Consider the following 23,371-nt stretch of genomic DNA (forward strand, 5'->3'; position numbering starts at 1 on the left):
TATATTAACAGGATTTGACATCTGAATGTAATCCACAGCAAGCCATTTCCACTTAAGCAGGAATTCTTTTGTTAAAATGAAAAGTGCAGAAATACAGGTTCTCTGTAGGGGGAAAAAAACGCTTTTTACTGAACTCAGCCACTCCCATTCAAGTTGTATCTCCTACAAATCTCCTGCTGTTGCACCCTCCTCCGCTAGGTTACCTATTGTTTGGCGCTCGACAATGCCCGTCATTCATGCACGGCTTGAAGTTTGGGTTTCAATGGCTGGTCCCTCAGAACATTTGTTTATAAGTTAAAGATAAATAAGGAAAGCAAACGCAATTGACCCCAGTAAACCTAGATTACAGTAGGAACTTAAAACGGACTGTATGCAAAATAGTCAACAGGGTTTCTTTATTTTGGTTTTATTCTTTTATACGTAGCCATTGTGAAACTTCAAAATAGGGCATTTGTCTAGTTTCAGTGAAATGAATAAAATGAAAACATCAGGTGCAGACAGATTTTTGCTAGTGTACCTAATATTGTGTCTTTGTGGGTGTTTAGCAATACTGAAATTGTGTTCCTTGCATATTCATAACAATGTCATGTTTTGATGGCTGTGTGTTTGCAGGATGTGCAGACACGCTTCCCTTGGACAGACCCCATCCCGGAGGGAGGTGTTGCGGTGAGAATGCGGCCTCACCCCCACCTCCTCAGAAGCTCCAGTCGCTCCCTGACCGCAAGCAGCTGGGTCCTTCCTTCGCCAGCCTTGTGGAAACAAGCTGACAGCAGAGGTAAACATCAAGGTGTGGAAAGAGCTTCTTCCTTCGGTGGTCTCATCAGTCAGGCAGCTTCGCACCATTTAAAAAAATAACACAGCTTTAAATCAGGTGATAAACACACAGAGGGGGGGAAAAAAATGTATATATTCGACACGAACAGAGCTGCTCTTCTGTTCTGTCACCAGTGCATAGTGGTTTATTGACACTCATTCAACTACAATAACCATATTTCTCATGATTATTCGCGAATCCTAGCGCTGTCTTTGGTCCCGAACACAAAAATTAAACATAAATTGGATTGTATGTTTTTATGATCCATTTGGAAAAAATCTTAGCTAGTCATAAAATCTCATAAACACTGGGGAGGTCTCCTCTGTGTCTCCATTCAAGGACAACTTGGTTCATACAGTGGTGAAAGAATAGCGACCCCTGCTGTCTGGATATGTCAGTGGACCCAATAACAATACACTACTGTATTGTGGGAATACGCAGGGTAATGTACTGGATGAGCATCTTTAATTATACACTTAAAAGATATATTTTCATTTAACTATTAACTGTTTTAATGAACATGTTGGGTCAATTACTGTTATAAAGAATTCCATTGTTGGTCCAAAATTTTACCGAAATCAAAAAGGTATTTTTTGTTATAAAATAATGAAATTACATGACTGACCCAATCAATGATTAAAAAGGCCTTTTCAAATTGAATTCAATGGAATACACTACAAAGGCAAGATATTTCATGTTCAAACTGATGTTTTTTTGCTCTCATTTTGAATTTAATGTCTGCAACACGTTCCAAAAAAAAAAAAAAGCTGGGACAAGGGCAACAAAAGACTGGGAAAGTTGAGGAACCTTAAAAAAAAAAAACATTCCACAGGTGAACAGGCCCATTGGAAACAGGCGGTGTCATGATTGTTTATAAAAGGAGCATCCCCGAAAGGCTCAGATGTTCACAAGGATAGGGTGAGGTTCACCACTTTGTGAACAACTGTGTGAGCAAATAGTCCAACACTTTTCTCAACGTACAATTACAAGGAATTTGGGGATTTCATCATCTGTGGTTCATAATATCATCAAAAGTTTCAGAGAATCTGGAGCAATCTCTGCACATGAGCGGCAAGGCCGAAAACCAACATTGAATGCCCATGACCTTCAATCCCTTCTACGGTACTGCATTAAAAACCTGCATCATTGTGAAAAGGATATTGCCACGTGGGGTCCGGAACACTACAGAAAACCAGTGAGCACAATTCATCACTACATCTACAAATGCAAGTTAAAACTCTACCATGCAAAGCAAAAGCCATATATCAACAATACCCAGAAATCCCACCAGCTTATCTGGCCTCAAACTCATCTGAGATGGACACACACAAAGTGGAAAAGTATGCTGTGGTCGGATGAGTCCACGTTTCAAATTGTTTTTGGAAATCACGGACATCGTGTCCTCTGGGCCAAAGAAGAAAAGGACCGTGTGGATTGTTATCAGTACAAAGTTTAAAAGCCATCATCTGTGATTGTATGGGGGTGTGTAAGTACCCATGGCATGGATAACTTGCACATCTGTGAAGGCACCATCAATGCCGAGAAGTACATACACTGTAGGTTTTGGAGCAACATACTATATGCTGCCATCCAAGCAATGTCTTTTTCAGGGACATCCCTTCTTATTTCAGCAAGACAATGCTGAGCCACATTCTGCAAGTGTTGCAACAGTGTCTTCGTAGTAAAGGAGTGCGAGGACTAGACTAGACCAGTCTAGACCTGTCTCCCATTGAAAATGCATGCCACATTATGAAGCGCAATATACGACAACTGTTGAGCAACTGAAGTTGTACATCAAGCAAGAATGGGAAAGAATTCCACCTACAAAGCTTCAACAATTAGGGTCCTCACTTCCCAAATGCTTACAGAGTGTTGGTGCAAGGAAAGGTGATGGCCCAGCTTTTTTGGAATGTGTACCAAATTCAGAATGATGAAATGTTTGCCAAAAAAAAAACCCTAAAGTTGATCAGTTTGTACATGATCTTGTCTTATTAGTGTATACAATCAAATATGGGTTGAAAATGATTTGCAAATCATTGTATTCTGTTTTTTTTGGCATTTTATACAACGTCACAACTTCATTGGAATTGGGGTTTGTATGAATAATATGGAGGTCTTGTCCTTGATGGCGCCTGAAAATATTTTTGAGGGAAATGGAACATTCATTAACATATCAATTGCTTTTCACTGTTTTTGCTACATCAACATGTAAATATCCCTCCTCAAGAGCTCATGTTTGAACATTAATAGATTATTTTACACATTTGATGTATGGTGTCTTGTAGAAACATTCCTCTCTATTGTTAAGTCTGATTTTACCAGTTCAATTGCCCTATTTTCTATCCATTCAGAAATGAAAATAGCAGTTGTGAATTTGACATTGAGTATGTAAGAGTGCACAATAACACAATGTCTTGAGTCGTGGGATGTGTTGTTTTAACACTCAAAGCGTTGTGTTTGGCTATTTTGAGGGCTTTGAATGAATATAAAGAGCAGTAGATGACTTAAAAGCTATTTTTGACTTCCTATGTTACGTTAACGCTCTCAACTGTCAAAAAACAAAAAACAATTACGTGTTCCAACCTGACCCCGACAGGGACAGCCCGTCTTATGTTTCCGATTGCACTGTTTTGGAACAGCAGGGTTCCAACAACTCTCATGTTTGTGTTTTTACCCGCAGCGTGAAAGCTATCATATTTACAAATGACGTTAACAGTGAGGAGCATGGGAATGATCACAGCCTAGATTTAAAGAGCCTGCCAAGATGTAAACGGACTGTGCATTAAATTGACCTTTTCTATAATAAATAAAACTTCTCCGTCATTGTTTAGCATAAAAATACATGACAGAGGACATTTTTTGTGAGGTCACGTGGACCTTCAACTTTAAACATTGAGGTTTTATTGGAATGAATATCTTTCCAGGCATGTCCGAGATATCAAATTTATGAGAATGGAATGTATATCCGTCTCAAGCAATATCTATCACAGGCATAAATACACTGCTGTGACCATTTAATGACCACTTTTATTGGTGTCATTTTAAATGTAGTAATGTAATGTGACGTAAATATAAGAGGTGATGGATAACCTTATTTGAATTCAAATATTATCAGTCCACACTGTCCTGAAAGGCAAAACAGTAATTTTACTTTTGCTGCATGTAATCCGGAATTCCACTTTCTTTGGTTGGATTTGGGATAAATTTAATATCTCTACTGGAGTAATTTTCCTTAATGCACACATGAAAATGGATGAAGTCAAAATGGTTGTGCTTGTCTTCCACACCAGATTTTCAATTATTTTTTGAAATTGAGCTATAGAGTCTTACGCAAAGGATCCACCGTGACCCTTTTGGAATAATCCCGCTGGATAAACTCAAGCGATGCAGATTAGGTTTGTCCCAGGAATAGCAGTGTATATAAGACACACACACACACATTACAGACACATACAATGCTGCATATATTTTTCATGTTGCTGAATAGAAATATTCTGTTTGTCTCTTGGTACGTCAATGTAACTGTAAATCAGTGTGAACGTGTGGTTGTTTGCGAATGCGTGCCCTACGATTGGGTGGCGACAAGTACAAAATTGATCCCATCTCTCATCCAAAATCAGCTGGGATAGGCTCCAGCTCATCCGTGACCCCAATGAGGACAAGCGCTGCAGAAAATGGATGGATGAAAACATCCCGCGATTGACAAAGTAATCATATGCACCATAAACTGACCACAACATTAGGTACACTTGCATAGTGTCTTGCATCCAATACAAGTGCTGTATTAAAAACAGACTCAATATTATACACAGTATATTTCATCCATCCATTTTCTGAACCGCTTATCCTCACTGTACTGTGCAAAAGTCTTAGGGCACCACTATAGGTTTGTTTTCCTGTTGAACCCTTTTCACTGCACTCATTTTGATATTGCAAGCCAGTAAATAAATAGTGGTGGAAATCTGGATAGAGGTGCTGATACAGTAATGTTTTTCTTTTTCACCATTTGAGTGACTGGTACCAATTTAACCATCCAACCTCTCAGAATCATAATTGCACCTCCTGTCCGTAAGTCATCCTTCATGAACCAAGTACCCTGCTATCCCAAAAAAACAAACGACAACAAAAAAACACACACACAAATACAACGCTTTTAATTCAGCTTTGGTGGAAGTCTGTGCTCGACTTCGTCGTGTTCAGTTATATATATATATGAGCATTATGGCATTGCTAATATGACAAATCTAATGTTAAAGGTTTTGCACACGACAGGACTGTCTGTATATGTACAGCTCTGGGGGGGGAAACGAGACAAAACTGTGGTATTTTTTGGGTATATTGACCATTTTCTACAAATGAATTCTGTAAATGACAAGATTTGTATTTGGAATTTGAAAGTTGTTTGTAGTTTATAGAATTAAATACAACAACATTTTATTCATTTTACTCAAACATATACCTGTCAATAGCAAACTGAAGAAACTGATACTTATATAATGTAGATTGTTTCAATGTCAGCTATTGTGTTAAAATCCATATATACATATACATTTTCTTTTTTTTATGTTTATCTCCATATACAGCCTTTCATTCATTTTATTGCACGCATCATTTGTGTGCCTCTCACTGCCACTAGGGGGCACATTTTCACAGCATCCAAGTATGGCTATGATGGGCTGTGATGGAATAATGTACTGTACTGGGAAAGGAAGATTTTTTTTTTTTTTTTTTTTTTTTTTTAGTACACCCGTACTCTTGTACTGGCCTCACGAGCTTGTCGATATGTAACTAATTAAAAGTCTCCTGTGCAATTTAACTGTTGCACCGTATTTCATAAGATTTAAAACAAACAAAAAAAATTATTATATATATATATAAATTTTTATTATAATTTTTTTTTACGTTACAAAATAGCATCAACGAGTCTTTTTTTTTTTTTTGTGAGGGTGGAGGGGGTGATGTTAGATTTATAATTTAACAAAAGACTAGTTTTTGGTGAAATCGGAGCGACTGCAGCCGAGAATGAGATAACAGCCTGCGTGGCGTACACAGTGCAACACTCCAGTCGAGTACAGTAGAAGTAGAACACGATGCAATCAGTGGCGTGGGGATCCTGTGGCTCCGAAATAGCAAACGTAGGCAACAGCACCGCCCTCTGCTGCAGCGCCACCAGTCCACGTCACGCCACACAGGAAATTCAAACAGTCGTCACATACTCACACAAGCGCACATTGTACACTCACAGAGAGCAGCGGCATCTTTCTCCTCCAAGGTCACCGAGCCTCGCGGTCCGCGGGCACGCACAAACGCCACCTTCGTTCCCCTTGAAGGTAATGTAACGATTAACACGCGTGGAGTGGAGCTTTATGTTCTACACGGCATTCACCGAGTTGTCGCGTTTTTTTTTTTATTTTTTATTTTTTATTTTTTTATATATTATTTTCTGGTGGGCCGCATTGGCAGCATGTTGGCATGAATGAGAAGCGTATCCAAAAGAGTGAGGATTAGTGTTTTAAGTCACTCTCTGTGGGTGTTGGACTACGTTTTGATGACGCTTTCACGTGTTGCTGGTGCTGGAAAATCCCACCGGCATCATCATTTAAGGCATTAGTTAATTAAATACTGCTATTTTTGGAGCTCACGTCCACTTGGCTTTGGTCGTGTCCCTATCCTTACATTAGCTGCATCACATGATTCATCACTTTTTGCTCTTTCTGTTTTATCCATTTATATGCCACATGCTTTGATCATTTGATTGTATATAAAGGAATTAGCAGTGTGCGGCACGGTGCACCACTGGAGAGCGTCTGCCTCACAGTTCTGACGTCCGGGGTTCAATCCCCGGCCCCGCCTGTATGGAGTTTGTATCTTCTCCTCGTGCCTGCGTGGGTTTCCTCCCACATCCCAAAAACATGCATGGTAGATTAATTGACAACTCTAAATTGCCCGTAGGTGTGAATGTGAGTGCGAATGGTTGGTTGTTTATATGTGCCCTGTGGTTGGCTGGCAACCAGTTCAGGGTGTACCCCGCCTCCTGCCCGATGATAGCTGGGATAGGCTCCAGCGCTCCCGCAACCCTTGTGAGGATAAGCGGCTCAGAAAATGGACGGATGGATGGAATTAGCAGTTGTGCTACTAGTAGCAGAAGCTGCTTGACTCCTTTTGAGCTTCACAGTAACCTCTGTACTCACAACTAAATTTTCCATCTGATTATTCATATTTTAGGTGTAACTGTTCTTTTAAACAAAGAAAACAGCACAAGTTGACATCTGGGCGCTACCCGATCACATTTTGTTTGTTTGTTTTTTGCACCCAAGTCTTGTGTCACATGATTTTGAGTATCTGCTGATACCGACTCCCGATCTGATACAATGCATTAAGAAAAAAATGAGACAATATCTTTATACCTCAGGTAGTAGAGCATTGAATGAATGCTTAAATGGGTTGTCATAAAGCTGTTTGCGCATTTATTCGATATCCAACTGGTTTGCCGAATTGTCGCACTAGTGAGGACAAGGAGAGCCTATAAGTGCATAGGCCGGAAGCTGGATATCAGGGATATCGAATAAATGCTCAAATTGCTTGCCATATAGGTTTTTGGCGATACTCTTGTTTACACTTTCATGTCTGTACACTAAATGTATGAACAAACCCTACTGTTACGTAGCCTCACTATAAGACCGACTGCAACTATGGCTTTGTCCGAATATTGTAGTATTTATGGGTGTCATTTGTTCCCACAGGGGCCTCTTTAGTCCCATTTTAATTGGGTAAATCCGAAATGACCCCCTTTCATATTTGATGACTTCATCTTGACTAAATGCGTTTTTGAAATATTCTGCAGAAAAGCTTACATAGACTTCCCATCTCGCTAAACTATTTGCCTGACTGATGGCTTTCTTGATGACCGTCGCTGTTTTACAATGGTTCAAATAGGACAGTTTTGTCAATTTTGTCTGGTTTCAACCTGTGATGCAACAATTACATTAAATCCTCTAAAGCGAGTCTGTGTATAGAATACCAGATGTGGCAGCTGACTGTCAGCTGATTTTCTGTTCTGTCTACTTTAGGCTGTAGATTTGGGGGGGGGGGGGAAGGGGGCAGAGTGGATCAGGTTTCAAGATCAGAACCTGTTTGTGTGTACCCTGCGGAAAGTTTGGTGTGAACACAAATCAGCTTTGTGCAAACATTACCACCACCTGATATAGAACTTGGCAATATACAATATACTGCACTCCCCCCCCAAAGAGAAACTTTGGCTTTGATCATTCAGATTGCATTGATTACGTCTGCATGACCACAGACACTTGGAGGCTAAGCATCCTCTCATCTGTTTATTTTCATCTCATTGATTGAAACGGGTGTTGCCTTTTTTTTTTTTTTTTTTTTAATTTAAGCGCTACTTGTTGCTTTTTCAGTGGACATTAATCATCGATCATCATTTCAAGATTTTGACTATGGATGAGTGCATTTCCAGCGTCAGCTGTCATGTTGAGTGCGAGTTGCTAATGGGCTTAATAGCCAGCTATTTCTACTGCCAGTCAACTTTGAGATTACCTTCGAGCCAGCATGGCATAACTTTCATCACCATGCGACTTGGATGGAGGCGACTAGCAGAAGGGGGGTCGGGTCGGTTCGGGGGTCGAGGAGGGTAATGCCCACCACCGCTCACTGTTAGAGGTCGAGTTTCCTTTTGTAGAGTTGGCCAGGGTTTACAACACCTGTTTGTTTGGATGCCATTTATATGTTCCAGCAAGGGAAAAGGTCTTAGGAGGAGTGCCATTTTAATTTTTTTTTTTATATATATAATTTAGTGCTCAACAAGTTATGTACCCGGCCTGGCACTTGTTAGTTATTAATTTTGTAACAACCCTCACAATCGTTCAGTACCAGTTAGGCAAATTCAAACATTTGAAGTGATCCCTCCCGCTCTCATGTGACCCATGATGTCACAACACTCATAAATAATTGAAGGTTATCAAGTTACTCCAGGAAGTTTGCATCAGGTAAATGAAGCTTGAAACACCCACAGACCTTGCCATGTAGACAGAAGTAAAATAAAGTAGGGTATCTTGACCCAACCAATCCAATTTGAAGACTCTGTCTGCCAAGTCTCAAAACCACACAGTCACAGGCTGACATTTTTGTCACTTCCTGCACGAGATGAACCATGTTGATTACATGAAAGAAGTAAAATATGCAACAGTATTAAATATATTGTTACATAATCACATTTCCATTCTTTAAGATTTCTGATTTTGATCTCCTTAGATTGTGACCTAATTAAGTGAGGGGAGTACATTTTGACATTGACTTTACTGCTACAAAATAGCCTAATCTTTGTATTCTGGCTCAAGGTTGTCAATTCCAAGTCGGTTGACCTTGTGACTGGTAGCAGATGACAACACAACTTGAGCCGAGTGTTGACTTTGTGACTGAGAAGACGGTGACTTTGCTCACCCTCATTCACGACTTAAAGGTCAGATGACAAAGATGTTATGGGGTCAGTTAAAATTCATATTTGCATTGTTTATATGTTATGTAATACATGCACATAACTTCCAGCAACTTTTCAACCATAGTTTAGCTAAAAATGAGGTTTTTAGGACGCATATTGAGTCCTCCCCGAACATACCCGAAGCTCAAGACATTGGGGGGATGGTTACTCTTTCCACCGCAAGGGCTACCAGGTCACGTATTCCTTCTTCACTTGGAAAGCCAAAAAAAAAAAAAAAAACTCTTGCCGCTGCCTGAACCATTTGTACAACCAAATGCCACACAATAAACCATCATGACATCGTTAAATCATACGACAACAAATATACAAGGACGGAAACAACAGCGTGGAACAACGCCGAATGAACAGGATGTTTGGCTCGTGTGACGTCGGCGCCGGAAAGAGACGAAGACCGGAAGGCGTGGGATACAAAAAGGGATACACACGGCGCATTCAGCGTCATATTTATCGATTTAACTGCTGTATATCTGCCATATAATCACTTCGAAATGGCAGATGTGGTTTGTAAAGGGGTTCTAGAGTTATCAAGAAAAGATTTGTCCTCTGACCTTTAAGTGCATAAAGGATATGTGTGATCAGGAACCAAAAGCCAAATTTGTGCTTCTCATACTGTATATTCATAGTCAAAATCCATCAATGTAAGCTTCTGAAACAATTTGTGGCTATTTTGCATTTTCATCACTGAAACAGTTGGCGTTAGACACATGAGTATAAATTGTCGAAGAAGACCTTTGCCTAAACCAAATAGAGGTTTATGTATATATATATTTTTTTGGTGTAACTTGGCCTCCTGTCTTGAAATCACTCCAGGCCTTGGTCAATATTTTTATTGGCACCATGGCTTCTACTAATTCACATGAAGGTACAGCAGTATCGGGCAAAGAATAGAGGTCAAAACAAAAAAAGTCTCCACACCTCTGTTAAAATGCTGCTGAACTTCATTTGGGGGGAATCGGAGACCCTTTTAAATGCTGGCAGGTGTTTGCCACTATTTATAGTTATAGGTCAGGTTTAGACTTTTTATATCAACGATACAGTAAGTGTTGGAAACTGATGGTGTTAATGGTGGCTTCCGTATTCTCACAGGTACGGTCAGACATCTGTGCAATGGCTTGATTTCCTGCTTTTTTGAGGGCACAGTTGTGAAATGGCAACTTCCTCTTGACTACTACTAATATAGTTTGATTGAACTTTAATGTAATTTAATTGTATGTTATGTTTGTTTCTTCTTTAGTGTAACTTTTAAACAGTTACATTTTAATTAATTTGATTCAATGTTTGTTTCCAAAGTTGTATTTCTTATTTTGTAAGTTAACAATGTAAAAAAGTCTACCCACAAAATATTAGCACTTTTTCCTAGAGCATGGCATTGCTGGAAGATTGTATTACTTGACCATAGGTTTTTCTGCTTGACCAAATGTCATGGCAAGCGAGTTCTATATATATATATATTGGTAGATATATATTGGTAGACTTTACGCCGATCTGATCAGTGTGATCGGTATCGGCCGATAATTAGCATTGTATGCTGAAAAAACAAAACAATAGAAAAGCCCAACTGACGGAAACTGGACAACACCCGTCCATATAGCTGGGAAAGTGAGAAAGTTAGAGTTGGCATGTCATTAACAGTATTTGTTAAAGTAATTTAATTACAGTAAGTTAGCACCCATTATGTCTGTCATCTTGTAATGCTGACTTGACCAAAACTTATGTCAGTGGCCAATCCTTGAATGGCCCCTAGAGGTCATTGATGTTTTAACTTTTGTCTAAAATGCGAGAGAATATATTTGAAGATACAGTACTCTGTATACAGTACACAAGAATATACAATAAATGAACAAGTCATACAGTACACAAGTATATACAATAAATGAACAAGTCATGTAAATAGACACATTGCTCCAGCTTGTGATCAGATCGGTGATTGGTTATCGGCCCCAAAAATCCTGATCGTGTAAAGCCTAATATTTAACATGTCACCTCCATCTAAATATTACATATTAGCTGCTTCACCTATGCTTTTTAATGTGCTAGATTTTGATGTTGAAGTTTGACAACCATGTTAACTTGGTTGCTGTCTTGTGCTTTATAGGAAACATGACTAAACACATCTGACTCAGCAATGCAAAAGATGACAACGATGGCGTTTTAGTTAAAGCGCAGCTACAGACCTTTGTGTTCCTCTGTGTCGGAGTAAATAAATGCATGGTCATTGTGCTTCACCGCGACGGCATGCGAGGCCGCACACAATTGTTCTTTTTGTTTGCTTGCTTTTGTAACATGCTTGCGAGCCTGTTTGCTCTGCATACATCTGAATGCTGAACCTCCGCCCAGTTTCCACTGCCACACGCAAGGGCACGGGGCGGGCTCAAGGTGAATCGTGGGTGGGGCTCAACTTTGAGTCACAGGTAGGAGTGAGCACATAACCCGAATAAGGAAGCTGTAATTACTGTAGGTCAGTGTTTGGACATGCTTTCCACCAGGATGCAGAACTGCTGGTATGCCCCATCTCCCCCCCCCCCCCCCACCCCCCCTTCCACCCCTCCCTTCTTGTGCAGCACGTTACTGCTGGTGGTTTCCTGAAGGGCATAAAAGACTTTGTAACGGTCAGCCATTTGTGTCCTTTGAATTTAGTGATTGCAATTTAAACAGCACCTCACGTATGTTCACTGGGGAAAATGAATGAAGTCAATAGTTGCTTTTGCACTGCATTCCTGCACTGCATACCGCATCAGAGGCGTAACCATCGTGTGGATTTATTAGTCTGTATCGTTCACACTGATCCCGTAGAAGCGGGAAATTGATAGGTCTGACGTGTGCCATGGAGCTGTTGAGTTTGCCCTATTGCAGTGGTAAATTGACTTCATTCAAGAGGTGGTGTATCTGAAGCACGTGTCATGCAAAATTTGGCTTTCAAAAAAATGTATCAAGCAACAGCTCGTAACTCAAAAACACCAATACTACGTCAGAAGCTCGGAAAATTCATGTCGACCCTGGGCTATTTATAGCACCATGACAGACCATCTATGTCCTCCTATAAGTAGCAATCATACATACCTACTATCTATTATGGTTAGTGCTTTCCAAATGATCAACTTACTACTTTGTTTCTTCTGTGGTAAATTCCACACCCCTCCACAGAAACATTAACTATTACATTGACAGAAGTCCAAGCACAAATGAAGCGAAACAGTTGCTGTATTTCTTCTCATTGCAGTGAGGAGCCAGTGTTGGTCTAGCGATGCCGCCCCCAGTCACTGGACCCCCGGCCGTGCCCCCGCCAGACGGCGGTTGGGGCTGGGCCGTGGTGTTGGCGTCGTTCATCTCCATCGGCTTCTCGTATGCCTTCCCCAAAGCCATCACCGTCTTCTTCAAGGACATCCAGATCATCTTCGGTGCCTCGTACAGTGAAATCGCGTGGATCTCCTCCATCATGCTCGCCGTCATGTACGCCGCAGGTCAGTTATGGAATGTTGACACCACAATTCCACTCCTGAACAGTCGCCATTCGCAGGGGTTAGGAACCAATGTTTATAATTGCCTCTATATTATTAGTTTAAAACATAGAATTAGGGCTGCAACGATTAATCAACTGAAAATTCCAAGTAAAATATCTGCCTTGAAACTTCACAGTGATCTGTTTTCCACATGGCACTTACTGTCCTTTGCATTGAGCAGCTAGCAGTTACCGGCAGTCAGCTGTGTGAGTGAAGTATTGGGGTGATTGGTGGCCATTATAGGAAATTAACAAGCTTCCACTCTTCTTGGAAGTGTGTCTGTGGGAAAAGAGGTCCTTGGTGCCAATCTTCTTTTATGTTTATCCCACAGTTTTAATGTTGAAGATATAAGTAGTGTTGACAGGGCATTTGCACGATTTAATTATACATGCACACCATGACACCACATCATGTGATGATCTAATAAATCATTTGTTTAATTTCTGATCAACCGGATTCATGTTACTGGATGTCAAATGCTGTTGCTCGTTATCACGCAGCCACTCTGTAATCAGAGCTTTTGTGTAAACACACACACGGAACAAGAAACTGAACACGGACGTCAATCGAAATGAACACACTGCTACTACTATACTGACAAATGTACAGTGGGTTAGCAGCTCAAATGCAGTTGATGCTAATCCACAACATAGGGAATCGTCTTTCCAGGCCCCCGTTGTTGATCAGTACAGATGGTGATAACCACAGCAGATAGAGTGACAGGAGGATTACAATGTGGCCAGATGGCAGCTGTGGCGGCGCCTTGCACAATGCTGCAGGCCTTAGGCCAAAGTGGGAAATACAGCAGGTGAGTGGAGCAAGACCGACGGAAAGCATATTTTGAGCAAAATCAGATGAACAGAAGGGATTGCAGACCGTGTTACATCAGTGAAGTGAATTGTAATTGACTGATCATTATGGTTAGCTCAGTCACGCAATGCAATTTTAAAATCCAGGTCATTGTCTCATGACACTAACTAAATCTGAGTCACAGCACACTGCTGGAACAACTGTGCACTTCCATTTTGATGCTATAGATTCCCAGGAAACAACATGCATAATATAAAGTCAGGATTTTCAAACGTTTTCCACAGAGGGCTAATGCACATACAGGAAAATGGAAGCAAGAGGAGAGCCACGTCATCTTGTGTTTGTGAAACATACTAGAAGTAATCTATTATACTGGAGGTCAACATATGCTCAGCAGTTAAAAAAAAAAAAAAAAAAAAAGTCGTCTTCTTAGCTTTGTGTTATAGTCGATGAAGCAAAAAATTGTGGGATATCTTGTAACATTAAATATGTATTTTTTGTGCTTTTAATTTAAAATGTGATATCTTATATCATGTAACTTCTTTGTTTTTTTTAATAAAATGCCATTATCCTAAAATTTAACTTAAAACATGTTAGTGTAGTGTTATATCTTGTAATATAATTTTTTTTTAATAACAAAAAAAACACATACAATATCACCATCTAATACGGAACATGTTTTGAATTAGTTACAATTCACAGTGGGCCAATAAAAAATGTGCAGCGGTCCACAATTGGCTCTATGGCCAGACTTTGGACACCCTTGATTAAAAAGCCCACTTCTTGTATTGGCTGGCGACCAGTCCTGGGTGTACCTCGCCTCTCACCCAGAATCAGGTGGGATAGGCTCCCAACTCATCCGGGACCCGAGTGAGTACAAGCCGTATAGAAAAGGGTGGATGGATGGTAATCCCATGTAAAAATCCTTCAAGGGATTGAATAAACTGAAGGCACAGTGATTTGAGGATTGTGGTATGCAGATTGCAGACGTGGATTTAGAATGGCAACAATGAGATCATAAATGTGATTCCACACTGCAAACTTTTTATAAACCACTTCACCAGTCATAACATCGGGTACACCTGCACAATTTAGTTCAGGTCTGGAAAAAAGTCACATTAGGAGCCATTGTCTTTATGCGTAGTTATACATGACTGCAAACTACAACCTCACTAATAAGATATATAACACTAGTTTGATAGTTTAGGCAGGGTTAGAAGAGTAAAAAGAAAATGGGTTGGAGGCATTTCAACTTCCTGGCATTTCAGTAGGGATCTGTGTGAGGTAAGCATTGCTGAATAGTGACGTATTCGAGCTGCAGACTGCGCCTGTGTGGGATCAGTGTCGTTAATCCAGAGAGAGAGAGAGAGAGTGAAGAGCGAGTGTGACAGAGAGACTGTGAGTTGTCCTTGGGTGAGGGAGCATTGAAACAAAGACAACAGTCCTTATCTCTTAAATCCGATCTACATTATGATGACAGTTCACCTCCACGTTTCATTGTATGCTTCGCTTTTGTGTTAAAATGACAAGAAACAAAAATACCAGAAGATGTCAATGTATTTTATTTTATTAATTTTTTTTATGAATGGCACGATAAAAATATGTGAGCTACAGTAGACAAGCGGGTGTGGCTCTTTGTGGGGTTGACGTCAGAGAAAGCAGGTTAAAACCCCTCAAGATGATGGAGGGGAAAGTGCGGCTCACTATTGGCAGTGGTGGAAGTTTCTAACTCGTTTGTGGCATTTTATAAGAGAGATTATGGTAACTAACATAGGCAGTTATAAAAACATTTTTTTGGGGGGGATGTTGCCATTACTTGAAAATTTCTGCTATTCACATCAAGGCTTGTTTCCTAACCTCCGCAGATGGTGAGGGTTCACTATTTGTACCATGTAACTTCAATGTGAGTTGCACTTTTTTACAGTAGGCTTTAAATAGCTTTAAAACTTTCATACCTCGCATGAAATTGTTATGGGTGTAAACTATTACACGCATTTGGGCGTGGGTCACCCCTTTTTTGGGGATCCATATGGTTATATGGAATTTGGGTCTGGGCAGGAGATTTTGTCTTTTTCCTGAGGAAATTAATGTGCAGGCTCAGGGGGCCTCGCTCCTCGTTTCAGTCGCCTCACAGAGCCCCCCGAGAATTCCAATCACTGCTGCGGATGCAAATGAGGGGAACTTTTTCGTCAAGGTTGGAAAATGAGTGGAACCGAACAAATGAAGATCCTCACCCGTTGTGACACGCGCAGGATTTCGAATGCATTGTTTTTTGACTGGTTGAGCTCCTACTAGTTTCTAGTTCTAACCAGATTTACTTGTTCTGATCTTTTGTGTCTACGTCCCAGGTCCCATCAGCAGCATTCTGGTGAACACTTACGGCTGCAGGCCAATCGTCATGGTCGGGGGCTGCCTGTGTGCAGTCGGCATGACCCTGGCTTCGTTCTGCACCAGCGTGGTGCAGCTTTACCTCTGCATCGGCGTTATTGGTGGTAAGTCCCTCACAATCCACTTAACTGAGTTCCCTTGATTAGCTTCTGCCTCTAAATAGGCAGCCGGGTATAAACCAGAAGTAAGATTGTTGACGCGTTAGGCTCATGTGATCAGGTTGTATTTTTAGCTTTTAGATGCCGAGATGACCATGAATCAACCTCATGATGTCATACTCTCATTTGAACAAATTCTCCTACAACCTTATTATATGCAAATGCATTCCTGTAGACTCCTGTATCATCATTTCAATCTGATTTCCTGTTAAACACATACGTTACACTTGGATGTATTTTAACAAAAAATATTAAAAATGAATAACCCATGTAATTAGTACCTTTCTGGGCATACAGGTATTGATCAAAACTGAGCATTCTTTCTTTGTTTTTTAAAAAAATAATACTACTATTGACGTGACTATTTGTTCCTAATATTGTTACCTGTTAGTTAGTTTTTATATATAACTCTTTTTATGCATTTGCAAAACAGCACAGTTAATTTAATTAGATTTTAATACATATAAATATATACAAATGTGTTTTTTTTTTTTTTTTTTTTTTTTTTTTTTTTAGATTAAATTAAATTGGTAGCTCGATATTAAAATGTACATATTTATATTATATGAAATGAACTTGGCAATAATTTTGATTTAACAATGTTGGATATGTAAATGTTAATGACTGACAGTGAGTTCTAATCACAAAAACTGCACTTTCCACATCCTTTTGTTATTTTAAATTTTCATATTAAAATGGAGTAAAATAATTGGATTATAGAAAATATACAATTTTTTACATTAAGTTATCTTGTAAGTTAATATTTTTCTTGTCTACAAAAACCCTTTTGACAACTGTGGACCAACCTTTAATAGAGACCCTGATGACTTACCTTACTTCAACGCCCCTCATTATGATTATTAACATAAACATAGATGGCAAAGCAAATGTCTCTTATATCATCTTTCCACATAGGATTTGGATTGGCATTTAACCTGCAGCCAGCTCTAACCATGATTGGCAAATACTTCTATAAGAAGCGTCCGATTGCCAACGGGCTGGCCATGGCCGGAAGCCCGGTGTTCCTCAGCTCCTTGGCCCCGCTCAACCAGTACCTTTTCAACCATTTCGGCTGGAGTGGGAGCTTCCTCATCCTGGGCGGCCTCCTGCTGAACTGCTGCGTAGCCGGCTCGCTCATGAGGCCCCTGGGACCGCCGCCCTCCAAGATGAAAAAGGAGGAAGTGGTGAGCGCGAAGGAAAAGCGCACGGCATGGCAAATGGTCAACAAGTACCTGGACTTGTCACTCTTCAAGCACCGCGGTTTCCTTATCTACCTATCCGGGAACATCATCATGTTCCTCGGCTTCTTCGCGCCTATTGTGTTCCTCGCGGCCTATGCCAAAGAGATGGGGGTGGATGAGTACTCCGCCGCCTTCCTCCTCTCCATTCTGGCTTTTGTGGATATGGTCGCCAGACCCTCGATGGGCCTCCTGGCTAACTCGCGCTGGGTCAGGCCCAAGATTCAGTATTTCTTCAGCTTCGCCGTGCTGTACAACGGCGTGTGCCACATCCTCTGCCCTCTTGCCAACTCCTACACCGGCCTTGTGGTGTACGCCATGTTCTTCGGCTTTGCGTTTGGTATGGTCAGCTCGGTGCTCTTCGAGAGTCTCATGGACCTGGTCGGGGCGCCGAGGTTCTCCAGCGCGGTCGGACTCACCACCATTATGGAGTGCTGCCCAGTCCTCCTCGGGCCACCAATAGCAGGTACTCCATCCAACTTTAATTTCATTTACAGTGCATCCGAAAAGTATTTACAGTGCTTCACTCAAGAAATACAGGGTGGAATGAAAGGTGTACCTAATGTTTTCGCTGGTTTGTGTTTCATATATGCCAACTAATGATGGGCATAACAATCCATCACCTGTCAACAACATATATTGACAACATGACATAAATGACACACTTTTTATACTGCTGTTAGGTTGTTCTGGGGCAGCTAATGTTTTGTCTTGTGCGTGTTTCATGTATGCCAACCTGAGTTGGGCAAAACAACCCATCACTAGTAGACGACGTCATGTATCCACAACAGGACATCAGTGATACACTTTTTATGCTCTCATTAGGTTGTGCTGCGACACCTCAGACATTGGCTTAGTTGTGTGTTTTCTAGATGCTAAATGGGGATGGGCATAACAGTCACCTATTGACAACATGACAATCAATGTTCTCAAAGCTCACAATAGACTATAGTCAGTCCCTTTCAGCAGTTAGATTCATGGTTTTATTAAGATGCTTACAATTAACTTATTTTTTTTAATTCAAATGTTTTTGTTGTTGTGCAGGGAAGCTGGTAGATGTCACCAAGAATTACAAGATCATGTATTTCTGCTGTGGCGCCGTCGTGATTGTGGCGAGCATTTGGCTCTTCATTGGCAACTTCATCAACTACAGGCTCCTGGAGCGCGAGCGCAAACTTGAGGAGTACAAGCCTGCCGGGTCGGAGGATCCCGACCAGCTCCGGAAGCAGACAGTAGCCGAGAACCTGGCCTCGGGGGACACCAAAGAGTCAGATGAAGAGAAGGGCCAGGAGCCTCTGCAGCGGGAGACCAACATGTAAGACTTTTTTTCTCTAAGCTTCCTAATGTTGTCGGCAAAGATCAAACTGATCTTCAAGCCGAGAGAGTGCCTCGCGGTCTGCCACCTGGCTCTATTCAGGGTCCTCTACAACGCTTCCAAACTGCCAAAGCAACAAGTGTGCAGAACAATGTGTAAGATACTTCATGTATGGAAAAAGACTCACATCGTATTCGAGATATATATCAGACGAAAAAATGTCATAAAAAGTGGAAATTTGACAAATGAGCATGAAAATGCCAAGTTGTCGCTCTTCACATGTCTTCCAATGTAATCCAAACATGGAAAGAGTGTGTTGCACTTTTCCATAGAAAACCAACTCCTCAAAGATCCAACATTTGGTAAATGAGGAAGGCATAAAACTGTGTTGCAAATGGCCGACGTCTGTCCCTGATTATGTCTTGAAGTCGTGCTCATCTAAAGGCGGACGACCTTTAAAGCTTTAAAACGGCTCAGACTGGTTGTGCATGATGACGGCGTAATTTATGCCAGCAGCTGGCAAGCCCTAAAATGTAGAAGAGCAGGAAAGTGAATGCAAGCTCTCCTCATTGTTCAATATGACTGGCACCCTCAACATCCTGCTTTGGCGCCCTCTAGAGAACCCTTGGGCATAACAATCCTTCCGGTAGGCTGCTTCTATTGTATAATCTAGCTGCATTTATTCCAGAAGAAAAACTTGACTTCAGCTCAGATACGATTGAATGTACTCTCCTTTGTGGGCCTTATTAGTAAGGTAATAATGACCAAAACCATATGCATAACACTGAACAATATACACTGAGTGGACACTTCATTAGGCACTCCCCAGAGATCTCGTGTCAAGAATTCTGATTATTCTCCCACTTTGAATTGGATCACATTTATTTGTTTCCTTTTGCCTAATGAAGTGCACAGTTTAAAAAGGAAAAAAAGCCTTAAATATAATTGAAAGAATGAGGCGGGTAGTGTAACGTTATTGTTTCTGAAGTCATTAACGCTTATACCTGAAATTCAGTTCCTTTCTCTTTGGTCCCACAAATGTAGCCATGTTGTTTTGGGGGAAAAAAATAAAAATCCCACTATTTTATTGAAATTTGTGCTGTTGATGCATTTCCCTCAAAGCCAGTAGTGCTATTGTTGACCAAATACCGTCCACGTATTAGTCATTTCCCAAAGCATTTGTGTTAAAAACAATATTGCTACTGAAAGTAGGTTTGTGTGTCAATATAAAACTGCTGCTACACATGTATTTGAAAAAAACAACAACTGAAATTTCAAAGTTCAATGGAGGACTTTTTTTTCCCATTGTGTTCCCTTTGAGATTCACCCCAAAACAGAGCCAGTATATATAATTCTATATTTTACAGCTTTTCACTGTTACACATTATTTTTATATGTTAGCAAAGTCCACCTTCACGGTGCTTTGTATGACTTGAAATGTCTTTGAAAATCACTATGCAAACTATTATTTCATGATTATTTTCAAGGGGAAATGAGCTGTACAATCACAATTTTCACCTTGTAACACTTCCCCCTGCTGTTGTGTGGAGTTATTATTAGGATTATTTCTCCATTTTGAAAAAACTTCTTGATGCTGTGATTCGCTTGAAAACAAGTTGCTGCTGCAGATAAAGACGTTCTCCTCTTATTCCTCATTGTCCAGCGATCTAAGTCATACATTTCTTTGTATTTGAGCTCGCATATTTATTCTCTGAATAAAAAACTTTAAAAAAAACATGTTATAATGTTAGTAGAAACAGACTTAGAATCTATCAACTGTATATGTTTGATGCTTTTTTTTTTTTTGGGTGAATTAGCAGGATCAAAAATTAGATCACAAAGAGCCCAGATCTTGGGGGATGATTGTGGGGGGGAAAAAAATAGTTTGCTACTGGGAGATTCTCACTTGACTCTCTGGTGCCTTATTCTATTACCATCAGCTTCATACGCACTTGTGTTGATCAGATGTTGAGCTTTAGTGTGCATTTTGGATGAGGCTCCTCATTTGAGTTTCCTTGTGTAACTGGACACCAACACCGAAGCTTTTCAAGCCGTGTTCATAATGTCCGACCAGTAGCAGACACATTGTATTACCTCCACTCGTCTTTTTGTTGTTGTTGTTTTTTTCGTTTTTTTTTTTTTTTTGTATTTGGGGGGAGGGGTGGGGGTTTGAATGGCATTGAAACACTTTAGTCACAATGTATCGTTCCACTACATCTGCAGCAAGGGTGCAAAAGTGAAACATATATTTATGTTACTATTAATTTCTAAAAGTTGAGATTTTAAATTAATATACTTGGCAAAAGTACCGTATTACAATTGGAGAAATGCACATTAGAAAAATATGACTGAATCCTATATTTAAATTTTGCAGACAAAGAGAAAGAGGAGAGATACTTGAGGGTAAATCAAAATATAGGTGTAGGTATATTTTATATAATTTAACATTTTTAATTGTTTAATTTTCTTTTAATAATTTTAATTGCATCGAGTTGAATATTTAATAGTTTAAATGTATTTAGTTTTAATAATTATTTCTATTCTATTTTAATAGTTAAAAACATTAGAATTTTATTAGTTTTTTTTGCAATTATTTTTATTCATCCATTTTCTGTACCGCTAATGATGTAATGTAATTTCCAGTGTCGAGCACTGAGGTCAAACTGCTATTTGATGCTGTTTTTTTTTTTTTTTTAATGATTTTCTCCCATAAGCTATAATCAAAGGCATTTGACTTCAAATGTTCCACTCAATAAACAATCATTGTTTTTTTGTTATGAAAATGATACTACTGTATCATGTTTATCAGACACTCATGTTGGATGAACTTTTGATTATCAACAAATTAAAAGCCCTTATTGTGATACGGTCTCATATTGCAGTCAGTTGTTGGAAGGGGCAAGTCGGCACCATGATTCATCACATGTAGATGTGGGCCTCCGTTAATAGTCGGCACACATGCTCATTGGGATGGAACGCGTGTCTCCCATTAGACTCAAAGTGTGAGTGCTCTTGCTCTTTGGCTGCATGAAACTGGCTAATAATCAAGCGCGAGTCTGTCAGTAATTCTGCCCGGTGACCACCCCTCACCTCCGTGAGCCACAGTGAACATTTTAAAAGATGCAGGGAAAAAAAAAAACACACCTCTTCCCTCATCTGTATGCGCCGCGTCGGCGAGCCGGTGCGCACCGATGATGGCTGGAGACCCTCAGGCGGAGTTTGAGGCTAGATTTTAATGGGACAGTAAGGGTCAACCGGGGAGGCGAGAACAATAATCCTCTACAGGTCTATGTGATCAGCCGGACAGACCCCAGGGGGGCTACCTGCTGGGGGCTTGAGTACATGAATATGACCTTCAAAACATCACTTTTCCCTGCATTGCTCTGATGGGCAGCAATTACAAGAACAGCACTAATGAACTTTCAAGAGCGCACAAGAGAATTTAGTCCAATTTCCCACAAAAAAGCTCGTCGGTAAAAAAATGATTGGAAATGTTTGCTTTCACAATGATGAACTTGAAATGTAGCAAGTTGTAGGATTTAGGGGGATTGTCTACAAAACATAATTAAGTCTAATGTACTTGAAATGTTTAAATGATTTATTTTTTCATATTTTAAAAAAATGTATCCACCCACTCCAAGCTCCTTTGAAAATATTGTTTTGGTGTCAAAACTATTACGATATATTATATAGTACTATACTATAGTACTATATATATATATATATATATATATATATATATCGTAGAAAGTAATGTGTAGTACATTTTTTGCTTTTACAATCAAGACTCTTGCAATGTAGCAAGAAATTTAGTAGGATTTTCTACGGAATGCAATTCAATCTAATTAAACAGGGGTGTGTAGACTTTTTTTTTTTTAATATCCAAGATGCATTTCATTCATGTTCTACCTTTCAGTGACTCCAAAAACTTCAAAATAAATAATAAATACAAAAAAAAAAAAAAAAAGTGTGTGGACCCATCAATGCGAACCAGCTGATTCCTCTCTTTTCACCTTAGGTCTATGTAATTAAGAGGATAAGAAATGAATCTTTCCAGTGAGCGAGAGCTGATGTGCACTCAGTGGCTGCCCATCTAATAGAGAGGGGAAAACTGCTCACTAAGCATCACTTCACATCCCCGTTATCATCCCGTACTCGGAAAAGTGCGCGAACAAAGCCAATAAACGGCCAGCCCCAAGGTGTTCTGACCCAAAGTGGACCTTAGACTGTTATGCCCAAAAGCTACAAGCTGCTGCGGTGTCTCAACAAGACACGCATTAACCTTTCCTCCGTTATTTTTTTCTTCTTCTTCTGCGAAGATCGTCCACTTTGAAGTGCCTCCATTTAACCTTCATTTAACTTTTGTGTCATGCGCTCCCAAGCGAGCCGTTCTGACAGCGGAAGCCTTTAGAAGTCAGCAAAAGGCCCGCGGCTATCGATGGCATATCAGCACATCTGTCTGCTGAGCTTCATGGCCAGGTTGGAGATGGTTTGTTCTTCCACAGCCGCTAATGCTGTATTGTATGCAAGAAGGTGTAATAAGTTAAAGGATTCAACAAAACTACACACAACCACCGAGAATTCCAATGCATTTGGAAACATAATAGCCAGACTGAGATGTGGTTCTGTT

The 23,371-nt window shown here is 40.2% G+C and overlaps 1 protein-coding gene and 1 long non-coding RNA gene across 2 annotated transcripts; one reads left to right on the plus strand and one right to left on the minus strand.

Annotated features, from left to right (window-relative positions):
• Positions 1-390: 390 nt before the first annotated feature.
• Positions 391-11,796, minus strand: LOC133471829 (uncharacterized). Its single transcript, XR_009786376.1, has 2 exons — positions 11,507-11,796; positions 391-763 (listed from the first exon to the last, which is right to left on the minus strand). It is a non-coding gene; the product is annotated as an uncharacterized LOC133471829 (long non-coding RNA).
• On the plus strand, positions 5,963-22,102 carry LOC133471828 (monocarboxylate transporter 2-like). The gene is made up of 5 exons (XM_061761843.1): positions 5,963-6,144; positions 12,553-12,793; positions 15,991-16,134; positions 17,104-17,892; positions 18,471-22,102. The coding sequence occupies exons 2-5, from the start codon at positions 12,577-12,579 to the stop codon at positions 18,743-18,745; spliced, it is 1,425 nt and encodes a 474-aa protein (XP_061617827.1). The 5' UTR covers positions 5,963-6,144; positions 12,553-12,576; the 3' UTR covers positions 18,746-22,102.
• Positions 22,103-23,371: the final 1,269 nt, after the last annotated feature.

The sequence above is a fragment of the Phyllopteryx taeniolatus genome, chromosome 22 (assembly GCF_024500385.1).
Source record: "Phyllopteryx taeniolatus isolate TA_2022b chromosome 22, UOR_Ptae_1.2, whole genome shotgun sequence".
Taxonomy (NCBI): Eukaryota; Metazoa; Chordata; class Actinopteri; order Syngnathiformes; family Syngnathidae; genus Phyllopteryx; species Phyllopteryx taeniolatus.

Coding starts and splice junctions, on each gene's coding strand:
- LOC133471828 (XM_061761843.1), top strand. CDS start 12,577: ATGCCGCCCCCAGTCACTGGACCCCCGGCCGTGCCCCCGCCAGACGGC. Junction 12,794..15,990: donor CGCCGTCATGTACGCCGCAG/GTCAGTTATGGA, acceptor TCTACGTCCCAG/GTCCCATCAGCAGCATTCTG. Junction 16,135..17,103: donor CTGCATCGGCGTTATTGGTG/GTAAGTCCCTCA, acceptor CTTTCCACATAG/GATTTGGATTGGCATTTAAC.